The sequence below is a fragment of the Pipra filicauda genome, unplaced genomic scaffold, assembly GCF_003945595.2.
Source record: "Pipra filicauda isolate LSUMZ 115617 unplaced genomic scaffold, ASM394559v2 scaffold64_size3178608_pilon, whole genome shotgun sequence".
NCBI lineage: Eukaryota > Metazoa > Chordata > Aves > Passeriformes > Pipridae > Pipra > Pipra filicauda.
In genome coordinates, this window is record NW_024104809.1 from 2,765,738 (window position 1) to 2,791,134 (window position 25,397).

The 25,397-nt window shown below is 42.1% G+C and overlaps 1 protein-coding gene across 1 annotated transcript; it reads left to right on the forward strand.

Moving 5' to 3' along the window:
* Positions 1–471: 471 nt before the first annotated feature.
* Positions 472–21,295, forward strand: TMEM45A (transmembrane protein 45A). Its single transcript, XM_027727509.2, has 6 exons — positions 472–607; positions 12,116–12,325; positions 14,337–14,549; positions 15,040–15,224; positions 17,399–17,544; positions 19,029–21,295. The coding sequence occupies exons 2-6, from the start codon at positions 12,136–12,138 to the stop codon at positions 19,120–19,122; spliced, it is 828 nt and encodes a 275-aa protein (XP_027583310.2). The 5' UTR covers positions 472–607; positions 12,116–12,135; the 3' UTR covers positions 19,123–21,295.
* The last annotated feature ends 4,102 nt before the right edge of the window (positions 21,296–25,397 follow it).

Below are 25,397 nucleotides of genomic sequence, written 5' to 3' on the forward strand. Positions count from 1 at the left end.
TTGCAAATAAAACCGTGTTTTCATCCTTTAAATTTTATTTTTAGACATTCTTCTTTTGGATTCAGGGCTGTGCCATACATTCCTGCCAAATTACAGGAACTAGAGCCATGGGTGCTCATTTTCGTGGAGAAAACCGTGTGTGTGTGTAAATAAAAAAAGGCCTCTGTTTTATGAAGGGATCAAAGGAGGGTTTGTATGTCAGAAAATCTCTCTACTTTTCCTACTTCTCCTACGTTTCCTCTCCTGCCTGGGCTAGCGGGAGCCACTGCCCCCGGCCAGCCCCGCGCCAGCCCTACCCGCTCCCAACCGCTTTTCCTGGAAAGCGGGGCATGATGGGGGGGTGGGCAGCGCAGGATCCCGCGGAAGCCTCGCTTTTCCCGAGCCCCTTTTATTTGGCTCTGCTCTGGGTCCTTCCCGGCCAGGCGGGGAGGAAACCGCCCGCCCCCCGCGTGGCCGCCAGGGGAACATCTGGGCGGCCGCGCCGCAAACATCTGGAGCGGCCGCGGCGCATCTCCCGGCGGCCGCAGCCGGAGGGTCCCGGCGCCGAGGGGCTGCCCGGGCCGGCAGCGAAACCCCAGCGGAGGAAGGGGCTGTTGGGGCGGCACAGGTAAGGGCAGCCCGGCGCTCCGTGTCCCCGGCTGCGGGAAGGGCCAGGGGGAAGGCAGGACGGGCGGCGGCGGGGCAGGGCTGGGGGGTGTCGGCTATTCCCCGGTGAAAGGACAACTACTCGATGTTTGCCTTAACTCGGTCCGCGGGGGGCACTCCTGAGGTAAAGAGCGCGGACGGGACTTTTCAATCAGCAATCGCTTTCGCGAGGGTTGCTGGTGTTAAAATGCGAGCGTGGCCCTTGCAGGCATCCGGAGTATTTTACTCCATGAGCAAGAGGTTTTGCAGCCGAGGTTCTGTATCGTTGAACAAAGGGGAGATGAAGTGTTCGGTTTAGTTTTAAGTTTCTTGCGTGATTTTTTTTCTCTCCCTTCCTCTTGGATGTTTCAAATGGAGATGTACATCCAAACTTGAATTTCCAGGCAAAATCAAGAGAATTTAAATGTAACCATGACTACTTATTGTATGAGAGAAACACTAAGATTATCTTGGCCTCTTTCTTCTATTTCAAAACAGAATAACCCTCAGAAAAACACTTTCCATCCCCTCATATTTTCCGTTTTGTTTCAATTTTCCAGCAATAAATCATATTCTACTCTCCTAATAACACTTAAGACTTGATATGGTATCAAAAAATAATCATCTTTTTGATAAGGGACTTTCTGAAGAGTTTAGGAACTGAAGTACTTAAGACCAAAGTATTTATGCTTCTTCCATTTTAAACTTGAGTACTTGAAAATTACTATTCATTTACATATTTAGGACGTGTCATTCCTCCGGTATATATAACACTGTTTGCATCACCTTATATTGCTGTTTCTGTAGACCTCTTTAGATTATGACATCTGTTGTACTGTAAGTCACTGTAACTACTTTGTAAAAGGAATGTATTCAATATCCATTTTAGATGCAAATTTGTCATGAACTCTGGAGTTACCTTTCAGAATTTTGCTCAGATGTCTTTTGCTGCTTTTCAGGGTTGCCTATGATGCTTATGTGGCTTTTCCTGTATTTTTCTCTTTACAAATGGAGCTGGGCAAACCAAACAAATTTCTCTCAGTTGTGGAGAGTGTGGGTAGAACTAACTGCTGGAGAAGAAAACTCAAATGAACCTTGAGAAGTGGCTGGAATAATTATGCCTGTGTTTAGGCAAACTGCTGTTTACTCTTTTCTTGCACACAAATTTGCCTGGAAAGATCATTTTAGTCAGTACTGCAAATGGCCAGTGCAGCAGCACAAAAATGGGCCCCTTGTTTTCAGTCTGAAGACATACATGAACCAAGATTTCTCAGTGTCAAAACTCCTGTCAGCTGACTCCTGCTCTATTTCTTAGATGTGACCAAAGATGCCCATGCAACTTGAAGTTGGCAGTAGTAGTAATTTTGATCATCTCTTTTAAGCTCCTAAACTCAGGAATTACAAATAATTCAACACTGGTTTTGAAATATCTTAGTTTTAAGCGGGGTGCCACTCTACTGTGGCTGTCCAGTCCTATCATGCAGCATGAGCCAGAACTTTGGTCGTGGCACTGCTTTTTGCTCCAGGAAGTAAAGAGAAGAGTATCGCCTCTTCTAATCCATTTGTGCCTAAATTAGGCCTGCTACAACATTTTAATGCTATCCAAGCAAAAATTCCTAAAACTTCTGCTCCATATGACCTTGCGCTTGAGACGTTTCTAAGATACACGGTGTAGTGTCTGTAACACCAGTGGTTTTGGGAGGGGATACAGCCCCTTGCTGCATCTGCTGGTCTGATTGAATTTCAAAGCTCTTACTCTGTAGCATTAGTCTTGCTCACTCTGTTAATTATTTTGTCGGAGGGGTTGCAGGAACTGAAGCTGCTGCTGCTATAGCCTTGCATCATGGAAGACTCCAGCTTCTGCTAGTGTTGTATTAGCAGGAGCTGATTCCAACTTAGTATGAGGTGATCCCATGAAAAGGAGCTATACCTGTTTCTCGGATGCATTTTGTTTCTTCTGGCTGGGCTAAGTCAGCCAGCCATTTCTCCCAGCTAGTATCAGTGTTACAGATTGCCTTGCCAATGCTTCCATTTATTCATTAGTGTTTCTCTTTTTATTTTTTTTTTCCTGATCTACACAGCTTTCTGCTGTAGATAATGTGTTTCCCTCAACCTATATTTTGGTAGAGGCAGTGCATTTGTTCACCCTTGGGCAGTAATGTCAGGCCCCCTGATCTTGACAGAAGAGGCTGCAGAAAAACTTCAAGGTGCGAAAGCAAGTTGGCCAAGGCAAAGCTTTAGGTGCAAATTACACCTACTCTGTTGCATGGTTTTGTGGAAATTACTGACAAGAAAGCTTTTTATATTTTTTTTTCTTCTTATCACAGCACAATTTTGCAAGCCCCAAGCACTCATATAATTTGTTAGAGCATCCAAATCCACGAGATTTAAACATTTATTTTCAGTCACTTTGTTTGCCCTGAGGCTCATACTACTTAACTGTACTCCACAGACAGACAGGATGGTTGAAGGTTATGAATCAGTTAATGGAATAACTTCAGAAAGCGGAGAGTCAAGAACAAGCGGCTGGATCTCAGCAGGAGGAGACAGCAAAATGCAGCACAGAGTCCCACTGCAAGAAATATTCAGAACACATATGCCCCTGGTTTCCAGTCTTCTCCCTTACAGGGGACAGGAGAAGCAAAGTTCAGGTCTTTCAAGTGTCATCTGCTTGTTGCCCAAGTATGAGCTGTTAAGAGCGTCACATTGGCTAATGGAGCCTATTTGTAGTTTTTCAGTAAGAAAAATGAGTCCTTCCTATGAACAGCATCAAAGACTTATTAATGCTCTTGTGTTTGTTGAGATGAGCTCCCTTCCCGTTTTTGTTGACTTGAGACTGTCCTTAAGATGAAAGCTTAGTAATATGCACAGCACAGTCTGACACTTCTGCTTACCTTATTTTGTTAGTGTTTGGTGATTCTTTAAAACAAGAATCTTCTCTGTAATATTCCAGTTTCTCATTCAAAGGCTTTAGTCACTGCGATATCTGGTACATAATGAAGAGAAATCTTAATGCCTTTTCTCCACAGTCACTGGCACTTACATTAGGAGAACAACCCATGAAACCAAAGAATTCTAAATTATATTGAGGTTGGCAAGCCTTGTCCTTTATTCCTGAAGACCTATTCTGCTCTAGCACAGTGTTAATCACGTTTTTCTTTTATATCTGGCTTCCTTGCTGGTGAAAAACACCATTTAAGACCACTCAAACATTAAGTTTTCTCCGTAGACTCCCCCTCTTTTTTTTGGGTGCCGTCTTCTTGTCTTCAAGAAGTATTTGGAAACATAAATAGCAATTGATTTGGAAACATAAATAGCAATTGCAGCAACTTCTTACAGTCTGTAAAGAGCTCTGTAGGTGTCAAATGTAGAATCTTTCACAGCCTAAGTGGTCATTAGGATTTATTACAAATATTTTCCATAGTCTAGTGGTCCTGTCAGCTTTGCTGTCTTGTGCAATCATTCCACTGAAACCTCAGTTGTATTGTTAAAATGCTGTAGGAGGAGGTCTATAAAAGGGACGCCGACAGAAACCAAACCATGTTTTATTTCATTTCCTCTCCAGAGCGGGACTTTGATGTCTAAATCATCAGTTGATATATCAAACTTTTGCTCTCTTGACGTTTTCCGAGTCTAGGAAGCCTTTCCTCTGCTAGGAAGCAGAGAACATATAAGTGAACACAACTGGAATGACAAAGAGGAGCCAGGGATTACACCCTATAAAAGTAGGGTTTGTGGTGTATCCATGGAGCAATCTTCCTAATGGCAGTGTGACCTGTGCTTTACCATGGAACCTCAGGAATATCTAGGGTTCTGCAGAGGTTGTTCATTGAAGTGACTCCGACTGTTTTAAAGATGATAAGTGATCCTCCCTCACTACTCTGCCCTGGTGAGGCCACATCTGCAGTGCTGTGTCCAGTTCTGGGCTCTGCAGATTAAGAAAGACAAGGAACTACTGAAGAGGGTCCATCAGAGGGCTACAGTGAAGATTAGTAGACTGAAGCATCTTTCTTATGAGGAAAAGCTGAGGGAGTTGGGCCTGTATAGCCTGGAGAAGAGACAACTGAAAAGTGATCCCATCAATATGTACAAATATCTTAAGGGCCAGTGTCAAGAGGATGAGGCCAGACTCTTTTCAGCGGTGCCCAGCAACAGGACAAGGGACAATGGACACAAAATGAAACATCTGAATATGAGGAAAACTTCTTTACTGTGCAGGTGGCAGAGCACAGGAACAGGCTGCCCAAAGAGGTTGTGGTGTCCCCTTCTCTGTAGGTATTCAAAACTTGCCTGGACATGATCCTGTGTAACATGCTCTAGGGGAACCTGCTTTAACAGGAGGCTTAGACTAAATGACCTCCAGAGGTCTCTTTCAACCCTAACCATTCTGTGATTTCATGATTTTGTGATTCTGTGACAAAAGGAATTGACTTTAGAAAGAGAGCAGGTATAGGAATTTAACCAGCTGGCACAATTTAGGTTAAAATCAGGAAGCACTAAGAGCTTCAGCAAAGCCCATTGCTCGTTGGACTGGAAAGGGGAGACAGTCTCAGATGTTAGTGAAGAGCTCCCACAGCACTGCAGTGGAATGTCACAGCACGTCCTTCCTCATGACGTCTGTCCAGCAGTGCTCTGCCACTGCCACACACAATCAAAGACTAGTTCGAGTCTATTAGGTTGGGAGGAGCCCTGCATCAGTAGCACCTCACTTGGAGGACTGCAGTGGCCCTCTGTGGGGAAGGAAACTGCCCCTCTGAATGGGGGACAGGTGGAAGGTCACCCCACAGGAGGCACCCCACTGTGGGCAGGGAAATGACTGTGGTGGCTGAAGCCAAATGTACTCCCACAGGAGGTAGCACTCTCATACCTGCAATAGTTTACTCACATACCCATACTATTTTATCCTTTATTTCAGGCAGTGCTAGGAAATACCGGGGTTTATGGCCAATAAAGGAACTATGAAACTTTCATGGGAAAAAATGACTCTTTTATGTATCCCATGCAATTACAAGATTTATTTTTTGTGTGTCTGTGTTTTTTGAACTTGTGGTGATCTGAATAAAAGACTCCAGTTTGGCAGTCCTGAAGACCAAAAATTTCATATCCACAGACTAGCAGCTGCTCAGATATCAAGAGCCAATGGTAAGATTATTATGTAGTGTTTTTGTCCCTGGATAACCCCTAGAGATAGCCTGCTCAGCTATGGGAGCAGGAACAGAATGAGCAGATGCACAGAGAATGGGGAAGAAAGCCAGAAAACTGAGGGTCACAAGAGATGAAAAACATAGTGAGGAGCACTCAGAAGGCTGACAAGGACAAATATCTGGGAAGGAAGAGTCTCTGACAGATGCAAGACACTGAAAAGAATAGAGTAGTTCAAGCTGTGGGCCCAAACTTGTCACTGTGAGAGATTGTATCTTGGAGTCCACCCTTTTTAAGGTCAGCAAATGGATTTCTGGTCATTACCTCTTTGGGATTTTTGGTTTTCATCCCTGTCTTCTAGGCCTGAAGATTCTATCAAGGGTTGAATTCTTCTCTTACAGGCTTCAGAGACACCTATTCATGACATTTTTTTTTGACTGAAAATCTTTATCTCCCACATCCTTAAGCCAAAAATATCAAGGCTGTACTGTCATTTTTTAGCATTTCAAGAAGTCTTGTGTCCTGCTTTCATTAGTATACACAATACTTTGTTCCACTTTAGTTCTAAAGGAGCTACAGGTGCCAGCTGAGTATTTCTTTAACACTAGAGCAGTGATCTCATCTGTAAACATGGGGCTGTAATTGCTGAAATGCTTTTAGTTATGGTATGAAATCAGGACTGCATTTAGTGAACAAAGGAGTTACAGCAGACAGTTTTTCAGATCCCCGTGGCTGTCTGTGATGTTTACAATATAATGGCTGCAGGATAAAAGTCATTTGTCTCTTGAATAGGTATTTAACTGCAAGTAGGAAACTTTGGTACTGAATTAAGCTTGTCTGTGATTTTCTTTTTCTTAGATGCATTTCAGCTTTGCTGGTTTCCATTTTTTGGTAGAAGCTGTATGATCACAGCTTGTGCACTGATTAGGAAATGCCTACAGATGTTTTTCCTGCTCTTATCTGGGTGCATCATTCTCACTGATATCACAATCCATTCCTGTGGCTGATATGGATAAATAAATATTTCATATTACATATTATAAACTCCCAATCACTGTTTCCTAATCTAGCATATGGAAGAAAAAATTGCTAATGTTTAATCTTTGGGTTTAACTTTTGTCGTTAGATGGTTCTGTAGCAGAAATGAGAGCATTGCAGCAGAGTGAATTTGTGGCTTCATAACTTGTGTCATTTCTGGAAAAAGATCCACATTTCAGTTTGATAGTCCTGGGTAACATCCCCCAGGGCTTGATAGACACAGGAAATTGCCAGGCATACTCCTGTAGCAGGAAAATGTGCAGGGAAAGGAAGCTGCCTGCTGCAGGGCAAGTTCTGGATCAGCTTGTGTCCCCATGCCTTACAGGTTGTGCTGCCTAAACCCCTGGCTGTTCTTTAAAGGGAAAAGGGGATAAAAGGGAAATTAATCTAGTTCTTCCAGAAGCAATTGAGAAGCCTTCTGAGTAACCAGGTGGTATATCTTGTTTCTCCATACCACTCGCAAATCTTGCCTTAGTCTGCACAAGAGTGGTCTTAAGAGATCAGGAATCAAACTGGCAAATGTTATGAACCATCCCTCCCAAAAAAGTCAGAAGATGTTTAAATCAACCATCTTCTAAGTCTATTTCTTGCCAGCCTTTCATGGTTCTGATAGCGTGAGGTAATTTTCAGGCTAAAAAGGCAGTTCTTAATACCCACGAAAATGCACACCTTTTCTTGAATGCTCACTTGGAAACTGCCTTTGCTCATTCCCTTTTTGCCAGTGGAATCCCATGTTACCTTCTGACCTCAAGGAGTAGCCTGAACAGATGGATGAATATGCCAGGTAAAAAAGCATTACAGCTACATTGGGAATTTGTATGCAATTGTCAGCAGCCTGTATTGGCTTGGCAAATTCGGGTATAAAAACACTTTTGCAATACCATGCAGCTTTCAAATCACTGGGAAAGCCTGAATCACGCAGAGCTGTCTGTGATTATTGCAAGAAAAACTACGCTTGGAGTTCTCACACATGAAAAAAACCCATCTCACATTCACAGGTAGCTGTAAAATATTCTTGCTCTTTATTCCAATCAGCTGCAGAAACATTGACTAGTACTTAAAATTTATAAACTACCTCAACAATTGAGTTTATTGCCATAATTGTGCCTAATTACTTTTTCTCCAGTTTCCCTGTGACCACGGGCCCCTAAGCAGAGGTTCCAGGAAGGGGTCCCGGGTGAGGCTGGTTGGGGCAATTCAAGCCCTTGAACTCTGACAGCAGCCTCCTTTCCTGGCATGCCCCACACTCTCCTGAGAGCCGGGTTTCAAGGGGTACTTTCTGTGAAAAGCCTGAATCAGGCTGGAACAAATGCCTTGTGTGGTTCCTGGGCATGCTCCCTGGAGTTGCAGCCCTGCTGGTTGGCAGAGGGGGAGCTTCCCCCAGCTAGACTCCAAAATTTGCTTTGCCAGAGTCCAAGCTTTGCTGATGCCCTGGCTGCTGCGACCCCATGGCCGCTTGTTGGTAGTGATGGAAGGGTCCTGAGTGGTGAGACTTGAGGGTGGAGACAGGAGAAGCCTGCAGGGATCCTGGGGGTGCACACAGCAGATAACAGTGATGATTTCATCAGCAGTGGTCAAGGAGTCTGTGTACTTTGGCTGGAAAGCCAAACCCTGTCATCCAATGTGGGGGCTGTGGCTGGGTGATGCCAACTGCCTGCATGCCTTTTGTAGGCATCAGTACCCTTGGCTTTGACTGGCAGGGTTAGGAACAGGATTTGGACAGGGCTGAGGTTGGGGAAGCAGGTCACCAGCTGCAGGGATGCATGTGACACCTAGTATGCCTGAGTGGCTTTGGGGCCAAGCCTCATGGCACCCAGCTGTGGGGCAACCTCGGGAATTTTTTTGGTCTCTCAGTGTCCTCCTCTCCTTTCACCTCCCATTGCACCTCTACCTCCCACCTCCCAGATTAACCTCCTGATCCCACAGTGATCCTTCTGCTGAGGTGTTTCTGCTTAACCTCACCATGTTCTCAGTGTCATACTAAGCCTCCAAATCATGCAGTATCCCCCAGCTTACTTGCAGGCAAAACTCAGTCACATCAAAACTGGGTGGTGGCAGGTGACTTCTAGACTCTCCAAAATAAACTCTTGGGCCTGAAAAGAGAAAATTCATGAATTGGGAAATATAATTGATTTGAGGCAACCTTGGTCATTAAGTTTTCAAGTTTATTAAGGATTTAAAGTGTAAGTTGTATAACTCCTTTCTGAAACCAACTGTGTTGAGATGCAGCGTTCCAAAGGTCTGACGCAACAGCTGGCTGGCAGATCTGATGTGTGTCCTTCTAGAGAAATCCTACAAATAACCCCCAACATCTTTCAATGAACTCAAACTGAAGTTTACAGTTTCTAAAGCTAATGATATGTGATTGTATGGCTTATAGCAAAAATCAACATTTCTGGTTCTGTTTTGTTTATATTGGATGTGCAGCAACGGTAGTTGCCGTATCAATCTGTTCCTTTTCATCTTTTCCCTTATTTTGAAAGGCAAAAAATAGTTTAAAAAGAGTATCTTGATAGTTTACCCAGATTTAGTGCAGGAAAATCCTTCATTGATTAAAGCTCTAGGTAACCCAGGTGTGAATTTACAGATTGAGAATTACTTTTGAAGTTTTGTATACTCTCCTAGAGGGAAGCTTTTCGTAGGTTTAATTTACATTTTTAATCCAGTATCTTGCTTTGATATGGGGTACAGGATAAATTGTTCCATTTGGAGTGCTCTGTACCTGTGGTGAATAATAAAATCTCTAATGAATAAAATCTTTCTAATGAATGGTGTTTGGTGAAATCAGACATATAGTGAGGAAAGGCCACTCTCCACTCCTCCTCTCTTCCTTTCATTCGAAGAAGAGAAAAAACCAATGTGTCTGAAAAGACAGCAATGCCTTTCAGCACATTTTAAAAGAACCAGAAATTAAGATTTGAAAAGCAAAATAAGTACTTTAAAGGTTAAAGCAAAATTTAGGCCCCTATCTAAAACTGTTAGTACTGCCCTTTATGGAGGCAAACAATGGTGCAGTGAGTACTGGCAGTGATGTGTGAGCTGGTCAGACTCTTTGAACTAAAGATGTCTCAAAATGAAGTACCTCTTCTTTGAGATAGCAGGGGCTGGGTCTAACCTGTGGGTCTGAGCCCCCGACCTCACCACTGAGAGCCCAACTCTGCTGTAGGCTGCTACAGAGTGAGCAGTGCTTTGCCCAGCTGCAAATAAAACACACAGGTCTCAACTCAGAGGAACTTTAAGAGTGGTAGGGGAGGCAGAGGAGGCAGAGAAAGGCTCTGCTGACCCTTGGCTGCCACCTCCTTCTCCTGCCCTGCCCAGCCCACCCTGGGCCGGGATCAGAGATGCTCAGCTCACAAGCAGGATGATTTGGCACCACTAACGTGCTCAACCCCAGGGAGATTCAGAGCTTAATTCAGCATTTTGTGTGTGGAGATGGGGGTGGTCACCATCACCCTGATTCCTGGGGTCCTGTGCTGAGAGCTTCCTACTGGGTCTGCTGCCACTTGCTCCTCCTCATGGCCTCTGCTGCTCTGACCTGAGGGGTTGGCTGGATGCCCAGTGAGCCAAAATCCCCCACAGCAGCTCTGGGCATGGCATCTTTGCTTTTCTTCTTGATAGGAGACAAGTGACATGCTGAATCCCTTCCCCATACAGCAGGAATCCCAAATGGGAGTCCTTTATGTTTCATTCCTAAACATATTCCTCATGCCCCCTTTGGCTGCCCCACAACTGGCAGGTGCTGCTTTCCTGAGCTCAGGGCATGCTCTCCTTCCAGGCTTCCATACACAGATGCCAACACTGGAAATATCCATGAGGCAATCAGGATCACGGTTCTCTTTATGTGTACTTGTCCAGTGCTTCCCTAGAAATGAGATAAGCAGAGTTTTATCCAGGGAAAATTTTAAAGCTCACCTCCCTCCCTCTGAAGCCCTTACAGTGGGAAAGATCAGCTCTGGAAGAGGGACAATCGGGGGGCACAGGACCCTCTTCAGCATTCCTGTTTAAATCACAGCCTGCCTCATGCTATCCTTGTTTTTTTTTCTTCTCCTTTGTGGCTATATAGGTCACCTCTCCTCATGCAGTTCAAATAGTCTTATGGCAGCTCCAGGACCTGGACATGTGGAAAAGTTTCTCTTCCTAAAGAAATGAAAATAAAATTAATGCTTTCAGTGGAATTTAGCCTCCAGAAATAGGGGAGGGCTCATGCTACGTGACTAGACAGCATTACGTGAACCAGATGCAAGTACTCCATGGCCCACAAGCCACAGTTTAAAACTTCTTATGCAGAGCTGACCATAGGAAATACTTACGAAAAAGAAAAATATACCAGAGCCTCCATGTTCCATTCTTAACCAGATGTCTCCAGTGCAGTGTGGCGTTTAAATTTTTAGGTCAGCAACAGTAATAACAGGAAGTACAGACAGGCAATCCTTCTAAAGTGGTTATTCTTGATTGTTACCCATGCAAAGATTTAGTGTGCCTTTGGGCCATGATGCACAACAACATATTTTATAATAACTTAAAGAAAAGTTGCCATTTAATGTTAGAAGAATCATTTTAATTTTAATTAATAAATTATTTTAATAATTTTAATTAAGAAATTATTTGTTCAACTATCCTAAAAGTTGGGATGAGGACCAGAATTACTAGTTTTTATTAATAGCACTTCTTTTAAAGGACTGTATAATCCTGACCAACTAATAACCTTACCATTCAGTGCACTTTATGTACTCAATAATATGTTTCCAGTTGTGGGTACATAATTTGCCTATCAAATATTCAAAATTTCTTGATGTTTGTAAATCAAAACAAGACAACTAGATTGAAATACAAAATACAGTTTACTAGTTAATAGATACCAATCAGAAGTGTATACAATTCATTTTTTTCTTCAGTCAGGTATTGTCTTGGTTTCCCTTTGTGGAGGAAAAAAACATAAAACCCTCTGTAAGGATGAAAGAACCAAATAGTAAATATTTGTGTTCTATCCTTTGCTAGTACAACTTCAACAGCAAGACATGGTGTGCTATGGCTTTTTCTACCCTTAACTTGCCAACTGCCAGCTCTGCATTTCAGGTCAGCTGCTCTGAGTTGGGTGTCTGACACTTGTTCTGCAAAGCTATGAAACTGGGGAGACTGGCTGGCTGAGTGTTTTGAACAGCCAGGGAAGATAAGTACACACATTTATTTTTAAATAAAGTGTGAGTGCTTCATTCAGTGACAGTCTTTTGATCTACGCAAGGAGATACTTTATAACCCACGGAATTCTCCCACTATTCCCATAATTGGTGTGCATTTGTTCCTCCTTCAGGTGTTGCCTAGCAGAAAACCATGGGCAATTTCAAAGGGCATGCCCTCCCTGGAAGCTTTTTTCTTCTTTTTGGCTTATGGTGGTCCGTGAAGTATCCACTGAAGTACGCCTGTCGAAAAAACAAGAACGCTTGCTACCTTGGCTCCAGGGCAGGATTTCAGCGCCTGGAGTTTGTTGAGGGGATCATCAAAGCCGTCTTTGCCCTCATTGGTAAGTAAGGAGGACTCAGGGCAGACAACAAAGAAGTTGTGCTTTTTAACCCTTTTTTCTTTAAATTTTGTTCTCTGATAAAACAGATCTCATTGCGTTTTGGTATTTTGTCCTTTAACCACTGCGGAGTCGTGGGGCTGCTGCTATTAATAACACAATTATGTCTTTAACATAGTTTCCATCCCTGGTGCTCTTATGGAGCTTCTTCGAGGCCTCCTGACTGCTGCACAGGTGGTCCATCTCAGTGTTCATATCCTGTTCACTACTTCAGGGAGGGAGATAAGATATTTAGGCAAGGGGCTCTCACATGCAGACTGGGAGCACCAGACTGTGAGGGCATGGCTTTTCTATTTTGAATCCAGTCATCTCAGATGGTGACTCAGTGTCCAATGCGTTATTGATAAATTATGTAAATTATGCAGATGATTTTTCATTAATGTCATTCAAAACTGAAAACATTCACAAAGAAAGATGGAGCTCCAGATTTTATTGCTGCAGGAGTGTGGCAATGAGGTGTGGTGTGTGGGGGGGAGAGCTGTTTCTCCTTCTGTTTTGTCCAGGCCTGGGTACAAACCCACAGAGATGGTTGTAAGAGCTGTGCAACCGACTGGAAGTGCCTAGTTCTTCACATTCCAGCAGGCTGTATGTTAGCAATTTACTTTTAGAGAGTAAGTAAGTTAAACAACAGGGGACCTGGGGAGCTCAGCACCTGTGGCTGTCAAGTTGAAAAATATATTTAAATATTTTTAGACTTTTATATTCTATTTATCTACTCTTCTTTAGATGCTTAGAGTTGCCTGGTATCTAATCAAGGTGCAGGCTGTGACAAAATCTTGTTCTTGCTTTTCCTTCTCCTCTGGGAGTTGAATCAGTTAAGATACATAAGCGCTGAAGGGATGTTGTGTCTACAGTATAAATTTTGATTTGCCTTAAAAAATGATTAAAAAATCTGAATTCTAGCATTCATTTTGAGGTGGGAGTGTGGACATCTTTTCTACAAATCTCCCAGTCTGTGTCTAGAGGTAGTTGGGCAGCTAAAACATTCATCTAGTAGTTTTATTTTCTCTCTGAAACAAAAAGCTATTAATTTAACATATGGTAATTTCACCTCTAATAAAAAATGTGGACAAGAACACTTGGCAAAGATAAACAGTGAAGGCAGCAGAAGGAGTAAAACCTGCTGTTGCCATGTTAGGAAAACTTGAAATAAAGGTGGAAATACACTGCATTTGCTCTGCAGCATATCTGCCTATACAGCAGGATGCTGGCCCATGCTTTATAAACAACATAACTAGCTTTAATGTTTTAAAAACATAACAAATTTTAAATCCTTTGTAAACTTCGTGGATCACATAAAGGATCTAAAAGCAGCTTTCCACTTGCTGGAGTACTGCAGCTGGTTAGCAAAACACTGAGGGGCCAAGGTAAGGGAGAGAGAGAGTGAAGCAGTGACTCAAATATTAACTCAGTGTACATTATCACGGGACCTTTAATAACTGTGCATGGTGGAGGGGTTTCCCTTTATGGCTTTAGAGGAAAAATCCCCTTTGAATTAAGTGTCTGAATTCTGTCATCCTGCATGTGGCAGGGTACTGATATGGTAATCTTCCTTTTGGAGACTTCAGCGTGTGTTATATTTGAACCACTGGGAAAGGCAGCTGAAAAATTCAGCCAGAGGACCTCTACAATAGCAATTGTTTAAAAGAAGAAAAAGCAGCACAGAATAGTTGTTTTCATTTTCACTGCTGGAAACTGCAAGATGCAAATAGTTCCACCAGGAGCAGAGCTGAAGTCTGGTTTCCTGACTTGGAACAACATGTTAAAATTTTATTGGGAATGGATGAACTGGGTAGAAGGGAGCAAACCATAGCAATCACCCAGAACAACCAGACTAATCCCAAAATTTAGTGGCATTATGCTGTATGAGGATATGTTGTTTGTATAAAGACTTATCATCAGTCTATACCTTAAGCACCAGCACAAATGGTTGTATTTCTTGTTTCACGCACAGGAATGGTGGCTGAGCAGTTTGTTCCTGATGGACCTCATCTGAAGTTGTACAACTATGAGAAAAAGCACTGGGATCACTTGATGAACTGGCAACATGCCACCATGTACCTCTTCTATGGCATTTCGGGGTTGGTTGACATCGTGGCGCATGGGACCAATGCGCTGCCAGCAGCCATGGACAGGATGATGCTTTCCTTAGCAGTCTTTATTGAAGGTCAGTTTACCTCTCCCTGCAGAGATAGGCATGAATCTTGTGGATGGGTGTTGATCTTTGGTCTGGGAACCTCAAACCCACCTTAGAGAATAAGCCTACAGGAGCTGGGTGTATAACTCCCTGAAACACTTAAAAGAGATCAAAATAGGTCAGTCTTGGCTCTCCTTAGACTGCTGAGGGTTTGTCTGCACTGCAGCCCAGATCGTGATCACACACTGTAAAGGTGTATCTGTGCTTTCCTAACTGGCTCAGACAGTAACAGAGATGTTATGAAAATAGCAGTACAAGCGTGTTTCAGGTAAGTGCTCGATAGCTCAGGCACGTGCTCCAGTGTGTGTACTGGCATGGTGCACAAATTGTTAGCTAAAGCAATGTGAGTGAAGGTGACACTGGCATAAAAGAGATGCCAAAGTTTCACTGTTTTCTAAAAGCAAATGCAGGGAGATTACAAGGGAAGAAAAGATCTTAAACTGATCACAATTTATTCCAGGTTTTCTCTTCTGCTACCATCTTCACGGGAGAGCCATGCTGGATGTTCATGTTCATCAGTTACTGCTATTTGCTATCTTTGGAGCTGCTGCCTGCGTATTTTTGGAAGTTTTCTTCCGTGGCAGTATTGTGCTAGAAATGCTCCGTACAAGCCTCTGCATATTACAAGGCAGCTGGTTCTGGCAGGTAGGTCACTTTTCTGCCTTAGGAATTTCTTCCTCACCAAAATTAGTCATTTAACCCTTTGCAGATGTTTCACAGGTGATATATATATGCCTTTTAAACACAGACCTCAAAAGACTTATAACACAATGCAGTCTTAATGTTCCTTTAAAGAGATAAAAGTATTTCTCATATCCATTTTACAGAAGAAGAAGAAGCCCTTTTACTTCTAGTGCCTTTTATTTGAATCAATAAAAATGCTAAAGTGATTTTCTTGAGCACTCCCTTACTACGGTCATTAACATGATGTAGTTATCTCTGATCCCTTTAACATCCTGTTCCAGATTGGCCAGCCAAATGGCAGTGATTTTAGAGCATGGAAATACATGCTGTTCTTTACAAAGAGAGTCTCCACTGTCAGCTGCTGGAGCAGTGAGTAGATGCCCAGGAGTACTGAACAGGTGAGGCAAAGGCCTCCTTGACATTACCTGGCTCAAAAGGTACTTAAGCTACCGACCCATGTTAAGACATTGGGGGATAGAAAGCCTCCTGTTTTTCTGGTGCTCTGGGAACTGAGCAGAAAAAATAACAGCCAAAACTTTGATATTTCAGGGATGTGGCTCCTGAAAGGACTCTTCAAAATGTAGCTTCCACGCCCTCACTTCCTTGTGATTCTATTCAACTAATACATATCGACCCTTTCTTTGCTATAAGAACAAGAGAGAGATTCAATGAATTGCTGAGACAATTTTTTCTTGTAACAATGTTCTTGTAACAAAGAAATAAGAGCACTAGTGATGATGTGTGTTTCATCTTATAGTGGAGAACTGAGGTCACTCCAACGGTTTTTCTTTCCAGCATGTCTAGACTGCCTTCCCTTTTTTATATGCTGGCCAGACATGATGAATAAAAATGTTTGCTGTTCCTTAGGAGAACTGGACATTCAGCACCAAATCAAATATTTAAATGCTTGCTCTGGCAAGAAGACAGACCTTTGAGTAGGTTGTATTTTTCTATAAGTGAACTCAAGAATGTAGTGCTGCAGCACTTGCTGTTTTATTTCTTGTTTGTAAACTTTTCTTTGGTGATTTAAGAAGCTTTGCATAAGAGGAATAGATGCAACCATTTATTCTTTGTTGTCTGCCTAGTCTAATTTTAGAACAGATTATTTCTTTAGCCCTAGAGACAATGGGGGTTTTGTTTCAAAGTAAAAAAACTGAAGAACTAAAAATACAAGAGATTTAAGTGTGGCTTTTTTCACACCCACATCAGACTTCAACCATCTGTGTGACTGAAAACCACACACTGGCTGCAGCATGGGATATTTGTAAAAGGTAAAGGGACTTTCTTTCTGCATCATCAACACCCTCATTCATTGAATTCTCTTCATGGAAATGCAAAATCCACTCTCCTCCTCCTTTCTCTCCTCCTCCCAGCTTCTAAATTCTCAACTAAACTGCTGAGTGATGACTTTGAAGAGTATTAGGCAGTACAGAGGACTGGTGCTTGTGCTGCAGACCACTGTGTAGCCATAGAATTAATAGTTTCCCCATCTTATTCACGAATCGGAATTTGATCTTTCCCAGCTCTGAATGAAAAAATCAGCTATGTATTTCACTCAGAAATACAAGAACTTATAGTCTTGGATGAGGAAGCTCCATTTTTATGTAATTTCAAACCTGACTTTTTCCTTGGATGGCCCAGAAGGAATAGAGTTGTGGCTCGCCTTTATTTATTCGTTCATTATTCATCTTCTCGACCACATAACACATTCCCAGGTACTGTTGGGAAGAACTGAATCAGTGCAAGTGGCTGGGCAGGTTTTCTGGTTGGTGAGGTGCTTGCAGTTCAGAGCACACATAGCTGAGCACCAGCCCCTTTCCTTACAGTACATAATTGTGATTTCTGCAGGGGTGGGTCGTTGGGCAGGGTCCTTAATTTTCTGGGCAGGAGCAGTGGGTCTCTGGGACTGGCTCTGCATCTTCAAAGGCATTTCTGCACAGAACTATGTAAAGTGATCCATTGCATCTGAGAGTGACTGAGAGTGATTAAAAAACTGTTTTTAATAATAAACACAGAAATAAGCAGCACTATAAGAAAATTAAATATCTACCTTGTGATGGGTAGCATAAAGCATGATATATGGCATAGGATACACATCAAATCACATGTGCTAAATATCTTTTATTTTATTACAGATTGGCTTTGTGCTTTATCCTCCAAATGGGAGCCCAGAGTGGAATCAGACAGATCATACTAATATGATGTTCTTGACCATGTGCTATTGCTGGCATTATGCCTTTGCTTTTCTTATACTTGCAGTGAATTACACAATTGTCAGCTGGTAAGTTACTTGAAACACTAAAACTTTGGTGACCTGTCTATTTAGTCTAGCATGGGGCTTTATTTTAGAAAAGTTTTACTGACAAATCAAAAGGTTTCTATACAGAAGTTAATTGTCTTGCAAGATAAAATAAAAATAGATATTACTAATCAATGAAAACCACATGAATCATTGCTTCAGAAGAAAGGAGGAAAACATTCCTATGCTCTGACAGCATAATACTTCTCACATAAAATGAGCTCTAACAGTCTTTCACATTTGTAAGTGCTTATGAAGTTAGAAGCAGGAGAGACTTCTTTTTCCTGCAGCATCTTTTCTCTCAGTGCTCATCTCTACTAATTTCAAATGGCTTAGTCAGCAGGCTTCATGACTTAACTTTGAAGATTATTTTATATGATTCCTTGCTAAAAATTTCCTGTGATCAGACCTGATTTCTTTTCACTAGCCAGTTTCAACCCCTAATGTCTAAAGTTAGCCCTTTTCCTTGCCACCCAACTGCAGTGTTAATTTGGCTGTAACAATGAGCCTGATTCTGCCATGAGGTCATCAGAAAGTGGGATCACCTTCTGCCCACAGGACCTTACCAAGCCTTTGCCTGCACTGTCCTAAATGTGCTTCTCACCCCTTACTTTTACCCCTACCATCCTAATAACCCTTTGGCCATATGTACGTCTTGCAGAGTTGCTTTGCACTGAGGTGCCAGTTCTTTTTGGATCTCAGTCCGAAAGGCACTGACAGTCAAGGCTGGGTAACTGGTTTGCTGTGTAAAGAATGGCAGTTGTTGAGAAAGTGGCAGCAATCCTACATCCCTTCTGATGCTGGGAACAGTGGCTGCTGCAGCACCAGACGAGGCCTCCGATGAGATTGGTCACGCTGAGCAGAGTTCCCCTCCAAGGGTAGGTTGGCCAGACTCACTCTTTCTCACAGCTTTATAGTACTCTGCCGAGTGAACACAGCTACTGGTCTTGTGCCTGCACAGCACCGAACTTTCTAGATGGTACACTGAGGTTTGCTTAAGGTGCTCTTAGGTACATAGGAACAAGCTCTTACCAGCAATACAGTCAGGTGGTATCATTAAAGACAATACTTACTAATCATAGAATGAGTTGGAAGGGACCTTAAAGATCATGTAGTTCAAACTCCCCTGCCATGGGCAGGAACACCTTGCACTAGACCAGGTTTCTCAAAGCCCAATCCAACCTGGCCTTGAATGCCATGTAAATGCTTGCATTGTGCAGTAGTCACTTGCACCAGCATAAAGGTATCTACAACCAAGGCCTGTGGTTAAATTTTGCCCGGATTCTGCTTGAAGTCACTGTTTCCTCTTTAGGATGTCTTCCACCGTGGACCACTACAAATCTTTATAAATTAATCATCCTAACTCACTAGTGAGATGCAAGAGTCAAACACGTTTTTGTCACGTAAAAATGGTCACATGAGCCTTTGTGTTATTATTGACAACTTTTTTTTGTTGTTGTTTCCAGGGCAGTTCATTCAAAGGTTAAACGGTCCCAATCCATGGAAATGGGTTTACTGAAAACATGTGAACGAGATCATGAGTCAGAAGATGAAATTTAGTATGAATATGGCTTGACTACCTTACCCGCTCAACTATTAGGCTGATAACCTTGTTTTTACATTTTTTTGCCATCTTATTCATTCATTACTACAACTTGCTATGCAATTATCATTCCCCTATGATGTCTACATCTACACAGTTACACCTTTGTTTTTGGAGGGTAAGCTTGGTATCAATTTGCAGTGGTTGCACTAGTACCTTGCTTATTACATGCTTCAAAGAAAATCCAACTAATATTAGACTGACTTGGAGTGTATGAGGTGGCACAATGAAGTCTGCATGTTGCCTTATTAAAAGCTAAGCAAAATGTTTTTCAGTCGCCACTGAACATACTTTTAAGTTTCCATAATTAGGGTGTTCAAATATGCATGTTTATTGCCCTGCAAGTAACTGTGCATAAATAACTGTGCAGACCTGGAAGGCAGTAGAACAAGATAAAAACCCCCAGAATCTTCCATTTGCCTTATGTCTCTGCTTGGGGTTTTATGTTAAAAAGAAAGAACTTCTCACTGCGAACCCATTCACGGTTCCTTGAAGAATGTGTAATGTGTTCACTCCTACAGAGACACTACCAAGATCAGTAGGAGGACCAAAGAGGTGTGTGATGATCAAAAGTCACTGCAGTTGTTCATTCTTATGCCTAGACAGTCCTGTCTTTTTGCTATCATTTGACTTTGTAAAGCAGTGGAAGTGACTCTGTCTTCCCTTGGCTTCTGGAGCAACTTCTTTTTTTTCCAGAAAGGCTGAGAGATGTTCAGTCAGGCAGCAGCTGAAGGAAACTTTCTTTCCCAAAGTTATTTCCTTTCTTTTGGTGAAATTCAGTGGTTTTCTGCAGGATTCAGAGCAGACATGTGACCCAGAACCTGGGTCAGGAGTGGATAATGCTGATCTGTGGGCAGGATAAGATGGTTTTGCATCCTTTTCCCTGTGTCACCCCTGCAGTCACCAGGCAGTCTGCACAGTGCTGCACAGTGAGCTGAGGGGGAAGGGGAGGCAGATGTTCCTTTCACAGAAGCTTCATGCCCAACTATCCACAGCAGCAAGTGAATTAAAAAATAGTACTAGTTTTAATTGCATTAATTTTCTCCATTAAAACTGAGTCTCAGTGAAAAGCAGGGTGTTCTTCCCAGCACTCCATGTCGCTTGGAATGCACTCCAACTTCAAGAAAAGAGAAATAACTGGCACGTGGTAAAAGACATCAGAAAATGATGTACAAAAGCACACTGCCCCTAAGGGGCACACTTTCAAAGCATCACTCTGACTCTAAATATGTCTTTTGAATGACTGGCATGGGCGACTTGTGGCACAGCTCTGTTTTCCAGAGGACTGACGTGGGATGCATGCTGGTGGCCATTTTACATATCCATCAGCAGTAAGGTGGCCATGGTAAGGTGGTCGTGCCAGAAAACAGTCTCTCCCCTTCATAACTCCTTCTAAAAAATTTTATTTTGTGATTTTTTTCAGACACATGCTAGTGCAGGACAACAAATTCTGTTCAAATAGTGCCAGTTTGTCAGGTTTGGTGCTGCAAATGGGTGTTTCTTCTGTTATTCAAGTATTTCCACATGCTCTTAAGGGAATGCAGAGCTGGACTGTGGTAGATGAATGAGAGTTGTAGGATCTGGTCCCTCCGCTTTGTTGAGTTTTTCTCTTCTCTTTGCGTTAGAGAAGGTGGCATTGAATTATTAAACTTGAAGAAGTGCAAGGGAAAACAGATACTGAAGTCTCAAAGAAACAGTAGGCTCGTGAATTTAATTTATAATACATAGAGTACACGCAAAGTGAGTGTCATAGTGGGGTTTTGTGCCTGATGTATTTATGGTGCCACAAAGGAAAGAAACACCCTATTTCAGGGTGAGTTTTTGCTACATAGGACACCCGACCCATTCTTCTCAATCCATGTTCAAAAGAGACTCCCAGGAACAGTGTGGGAGCTATTACAATGAAAAAGGTACAGCCTCCATCATTTCATTAGCAACAGCTATTGTTTGAGTCGAATGAGGGGAGGGAAGTTTAACAAGTTTACAAACACCACTCAGAAAAAGGTAGCTGCTCTCAAGAAAATTTAAATTATTTTTGAATATTAGAGCCTTTGAAAAACTATATGGTAGTTTTTAGTAGACAAGATGTACCTGTAATTTTATTTAAATAAAGTTGATTTATTCATGTAAGATGTTTGTCATGTTTTCAGGGGAAAAAATATAACCATTTATGGCATAGGATGGGGTGGGATATACAGGTTACTCTCTTAACTCACCCAGACATTTGAACAAGTTTCACCTGAATTCAAGAAAGGTCAATACTGCCTTGTCATTAGAAACTGTGATATTTGTTCTGTATTCTGTAAATAAATACTTTTTTCCTTGTAACTAAACATAGCTTGAACTAAGAGCAAATATGACAGCAAGGAATTTAAATCCTACAGGTTCATCACCCTTAAAACTGAGGCACTAGAAAACTTCAGTGTATCTGGTACCTTAATGCCCTCCTGCTACATGTTTCAGTTCTTCTGAACTACAGCGGTTGGGGTGGGAGTTACCGGTACAAAAATTGGTGGAAGAAAACAGAAGAGTTTTTTATCCAAAAAGCCCTTTAGCATATACAGTAGTTGAAGCAAGCCTGACTCCCAAGGACTGTGCAACAGCACATCTGTTAAAAGGGAGAAAGACAACTGGAAAACTGCTGGAAAATTTGTCCTTGTAATCTATTCTAGGTACAATATGTGCCTGCTCAAAATATGTGGGAGTAAAAAGCCTAATATTTGTCAAGTAAGTCATAACTTGTCCTGGGATGACTTTTTAGAACAGTAATTTCTATCTCTTTGCTAGGTATTTGTTGCAGTTCATGGATTTCTATATTTAATACACTTCTTAGAATGAAAATAAGTTTTTAAAAGTAGTTGAAAAACATCATTATAAATACTACAGCATTAGTACTTTGCAATTTGGTTTGGAAAGAAAGCTCTCACATATAGACCACTGCCATTTACTGACAAAATATTCTGCCAGAGATGGCACCTAAGAGGTCAATGTCACAGTAAGGGCATGAATTTGGAGCAGAAATGGTTACTTCTACACGCTGTAGTTACCAGCCATTGAGTCCCTGAGGGGGACAAAGAAGAAATAGAAAACAGATTGCAGTTCTATACAACTGAATAGCAATTAAGCACAAGAAATCACTCCCAGCACTCTTAAGAGTATGGGAGGGGCAGTTGCATTCAGAGTATACAGCATTCCAGTCTGCCTCCAGCGCTGTTTGCCAGTGGCAAGGTTCTCAGGCACATGCTGGATTTTTATGGCTCCTGTGCATCAATCCCAGAAAGAGCAATGCCAATTTCCCGCTCTCAACAGGAATGACAGCAGGAGTGAAAGCTTGCATTGCTTTGCTGGAATTTTACTGGTTTGTGACTCTGACTCAGCCAGATGCAGTTGACACATAAAAAAAAGTCAGAGATGGTGTTTACTGCTGGCACAGCACTTTGTGCATGCCTGAAAACAACAAAAAAAAGGCAATAAGAAACATCTGGCTTTAATTAAGGCTTAAAAGAAATGGAGGAAAGCAAAAGAAGCATATTCAGTCACTCAAGAGTGGTTTTATCTCCCTGCAGCTGCATCACATATACACATTTGCAAGTATTAAGGTTTCCCTTCAGTTTGATTATTCTATCATATAAACATGGTTTAATATTTTCATACATAAAAGTGTACTATCTTTCAAAATGTTTTTATTGATTCGTGTTGGTTTTGCCATCTGGTTTCTTATACCATTTTCCCGCCTAATTTTTATATAAAACATTAACGCAAAGTTAGAAGTTCACAATCTTTTTTACTCACAATCCTACTTTAACTTCCCAGTTAACAAATTGTCTTCCATTTGCAAACCTGGGCTTGCAAACGAAGGTTTTGGACTTACAATATTTCATATATCTAAACACAACATGCTGGACAAAGACATCCGTGATGACAGCTATGAAAAGGAAAGAAGAAGGAATGTTGTTTCCATTGAACAGAAACAGCAATGTAAATAACCATGAGAATTAATTCCTATTTCTTTCCTATTTTGTCATTTAAAAATATCTGCAATCATCTAGCAGCATGTCTATTAGCAAATCACTCAGACCTGTGATTCAGAAGCTGGATATGCTTTCAATGTATTGCAAACCTCAGACTTAGCTTAGATAAGCTTATGGATGTAACCTAACTTAGTGTCACTGAACTACTCTGTGACTCAGTTCCCCCATCCGCAAGATCCAAATTACACTTTGGTTCTGCTTTGTCTGTACTAGTTCTGCTCAGGGATGAGCATCTTCCCATGTGTCTCTTAGACTCAGTTTTACATTCTTGTCCCTTTCAACCACAGAAAAACAAACATTTAACTGTTTATGGCGAGAGGCAGTAAAGCAATTAACAGGTGCAAGGGTCCTAAGCATTCTTTGTGAGCAGGACAAGGAGGAGATGTTCTCTTCAGTTGAGCATTGCTGTTTTGCACAGTTTGACAGCAGTGAGATAGCTGGGCCATACAACCATCACTTCGTTGAGTTAAAAGGCTCAAAGGGGCCCTTTTAGCCTCAGTGGCCGGGAAAAGGCTCAAATGGCCCCTTGATGGCCAGGAGACAGCTGTATCCTCCCACCCTCAGACTTCCACTCATCAGCTGGGTGTCGGGTTCCTGTGCCCTCCTTGTGCCTCTGTGCTGATCCCAGCACTGAGGATATTTTCCCTTCTCTGTTTTCCATGCTAATGAGAATAACATAGAGAAAGGAAAGATCTAGGGCAAGAGGCACGCTTGTAACACAAGGGCTACTACACAGAGGCAGGCAGACCCACAGCTGGACAGAGCTGCACCCAGAGGGACAGCAGGCAACCTTGTCCCACCTGGAGGTTTGTCCCAGTAGTTGCACAGCCTGTCTTTAACTAAAACCTCTGTGAGCAGACACTTAAGACATTTGGCTGTCTGAAGAAGCTTATTAACAATTTTGGAACCCCCATTTGTAAAAGTAATCGAATTATTTCAGGATTTCCTCAGTCTTTCCTGTGTCCTTAGGTGCTTTCTTCAATATGGAATGTCTAGATGTGTTTTTCTATTTTCTGTATCAGTTTCTTTGAATATGAACATGAGTATTATTATTAATACCTTGCAGATTGCCACCAAGAAGATTTAATGCATAACTTACCTTACTTATCTTTACTCTTGGTAAGAAGAAAAAACATCATAATAATCTGTAATGTGTTAAAGAAACAGTAGTATCTAGTAGTATTAATAGAAGTATTTGGAGTATCTAGTGTCTAGATCATTGGGCCACATCCCAAGAGACCTGAGCCTTTTTTTTTTGACTGCATTTCCATAAATCTTTGGCATGTCACATCAGCTTTTTGAGCCTTGTTTTTTAAACTGAGATGGAATTGCTTCAGTAATTAAAAAAAGCCAAACAAACCTCCTTTCCTCACTAATGAAAAACACCATATAAAAACAAGGTACTGTCCCTACTCACACATGGGGAATTAATCCACTGATTGCTGATGACAAAAAAGACAGTGTTTATTTCAACTCATTCTTAAAATAACTCTATTTTCTTCTTCTCTTGGACTGTGATATCATCTCTTAGCTTTGAATTTGTCAGCAGGAAACACACTAGTATGCAGAAAAAGATGCTGATTTGGGCAGCTCTGGTGGTATAACTTTTCTTCCCCCTTCACATTTTACTTTTGCCTTTTACCCATTTTCTTTTGCTTCCCTGCTCTCTTCTGGATCAATCAGAAGACACAGATTTTATTCCCAGGTGTGCCATGCAGATTTTTTTCCCAGTTGTGCCACTGCCTCCTGAGTGACCATATATAGTGCTGGAAGTGCACAGAGGGGATGCAAGAAGGCTCTGCACTGCCTGTTCAAATTATGTAGTATGGAAATGCCGTGTACTGTCCTGAAAGTGTGTGCCAAGTGCCTGCCCTGGGCCAGTCCTAATACAGACAGCATTTCCACCTCCTTTCAGCACCAAGAGGAACATTTCTGCAGAGGAGAGACCTTCCCACAGCATCCTCCCTGGTCCCGCATGGCCACCTTGCTGCAGAGCCTGGTGGTTATGGCTGTGCTAGCAAATGAACTGAGGCCAAAAGGGACTAATCCCTGTGTGCTAGCTCCAGAAACAGTGCCTGGCTCGATTTCATCCTCTGCCAGCCAACACCCCTCCCCAGAGTATATGCAGGCCTGGTCTGAGTCAGTTCCCAGGAGGTAATATACACACATGCCAAAACTTTTTCCTAGGTGGAATGGAAAAG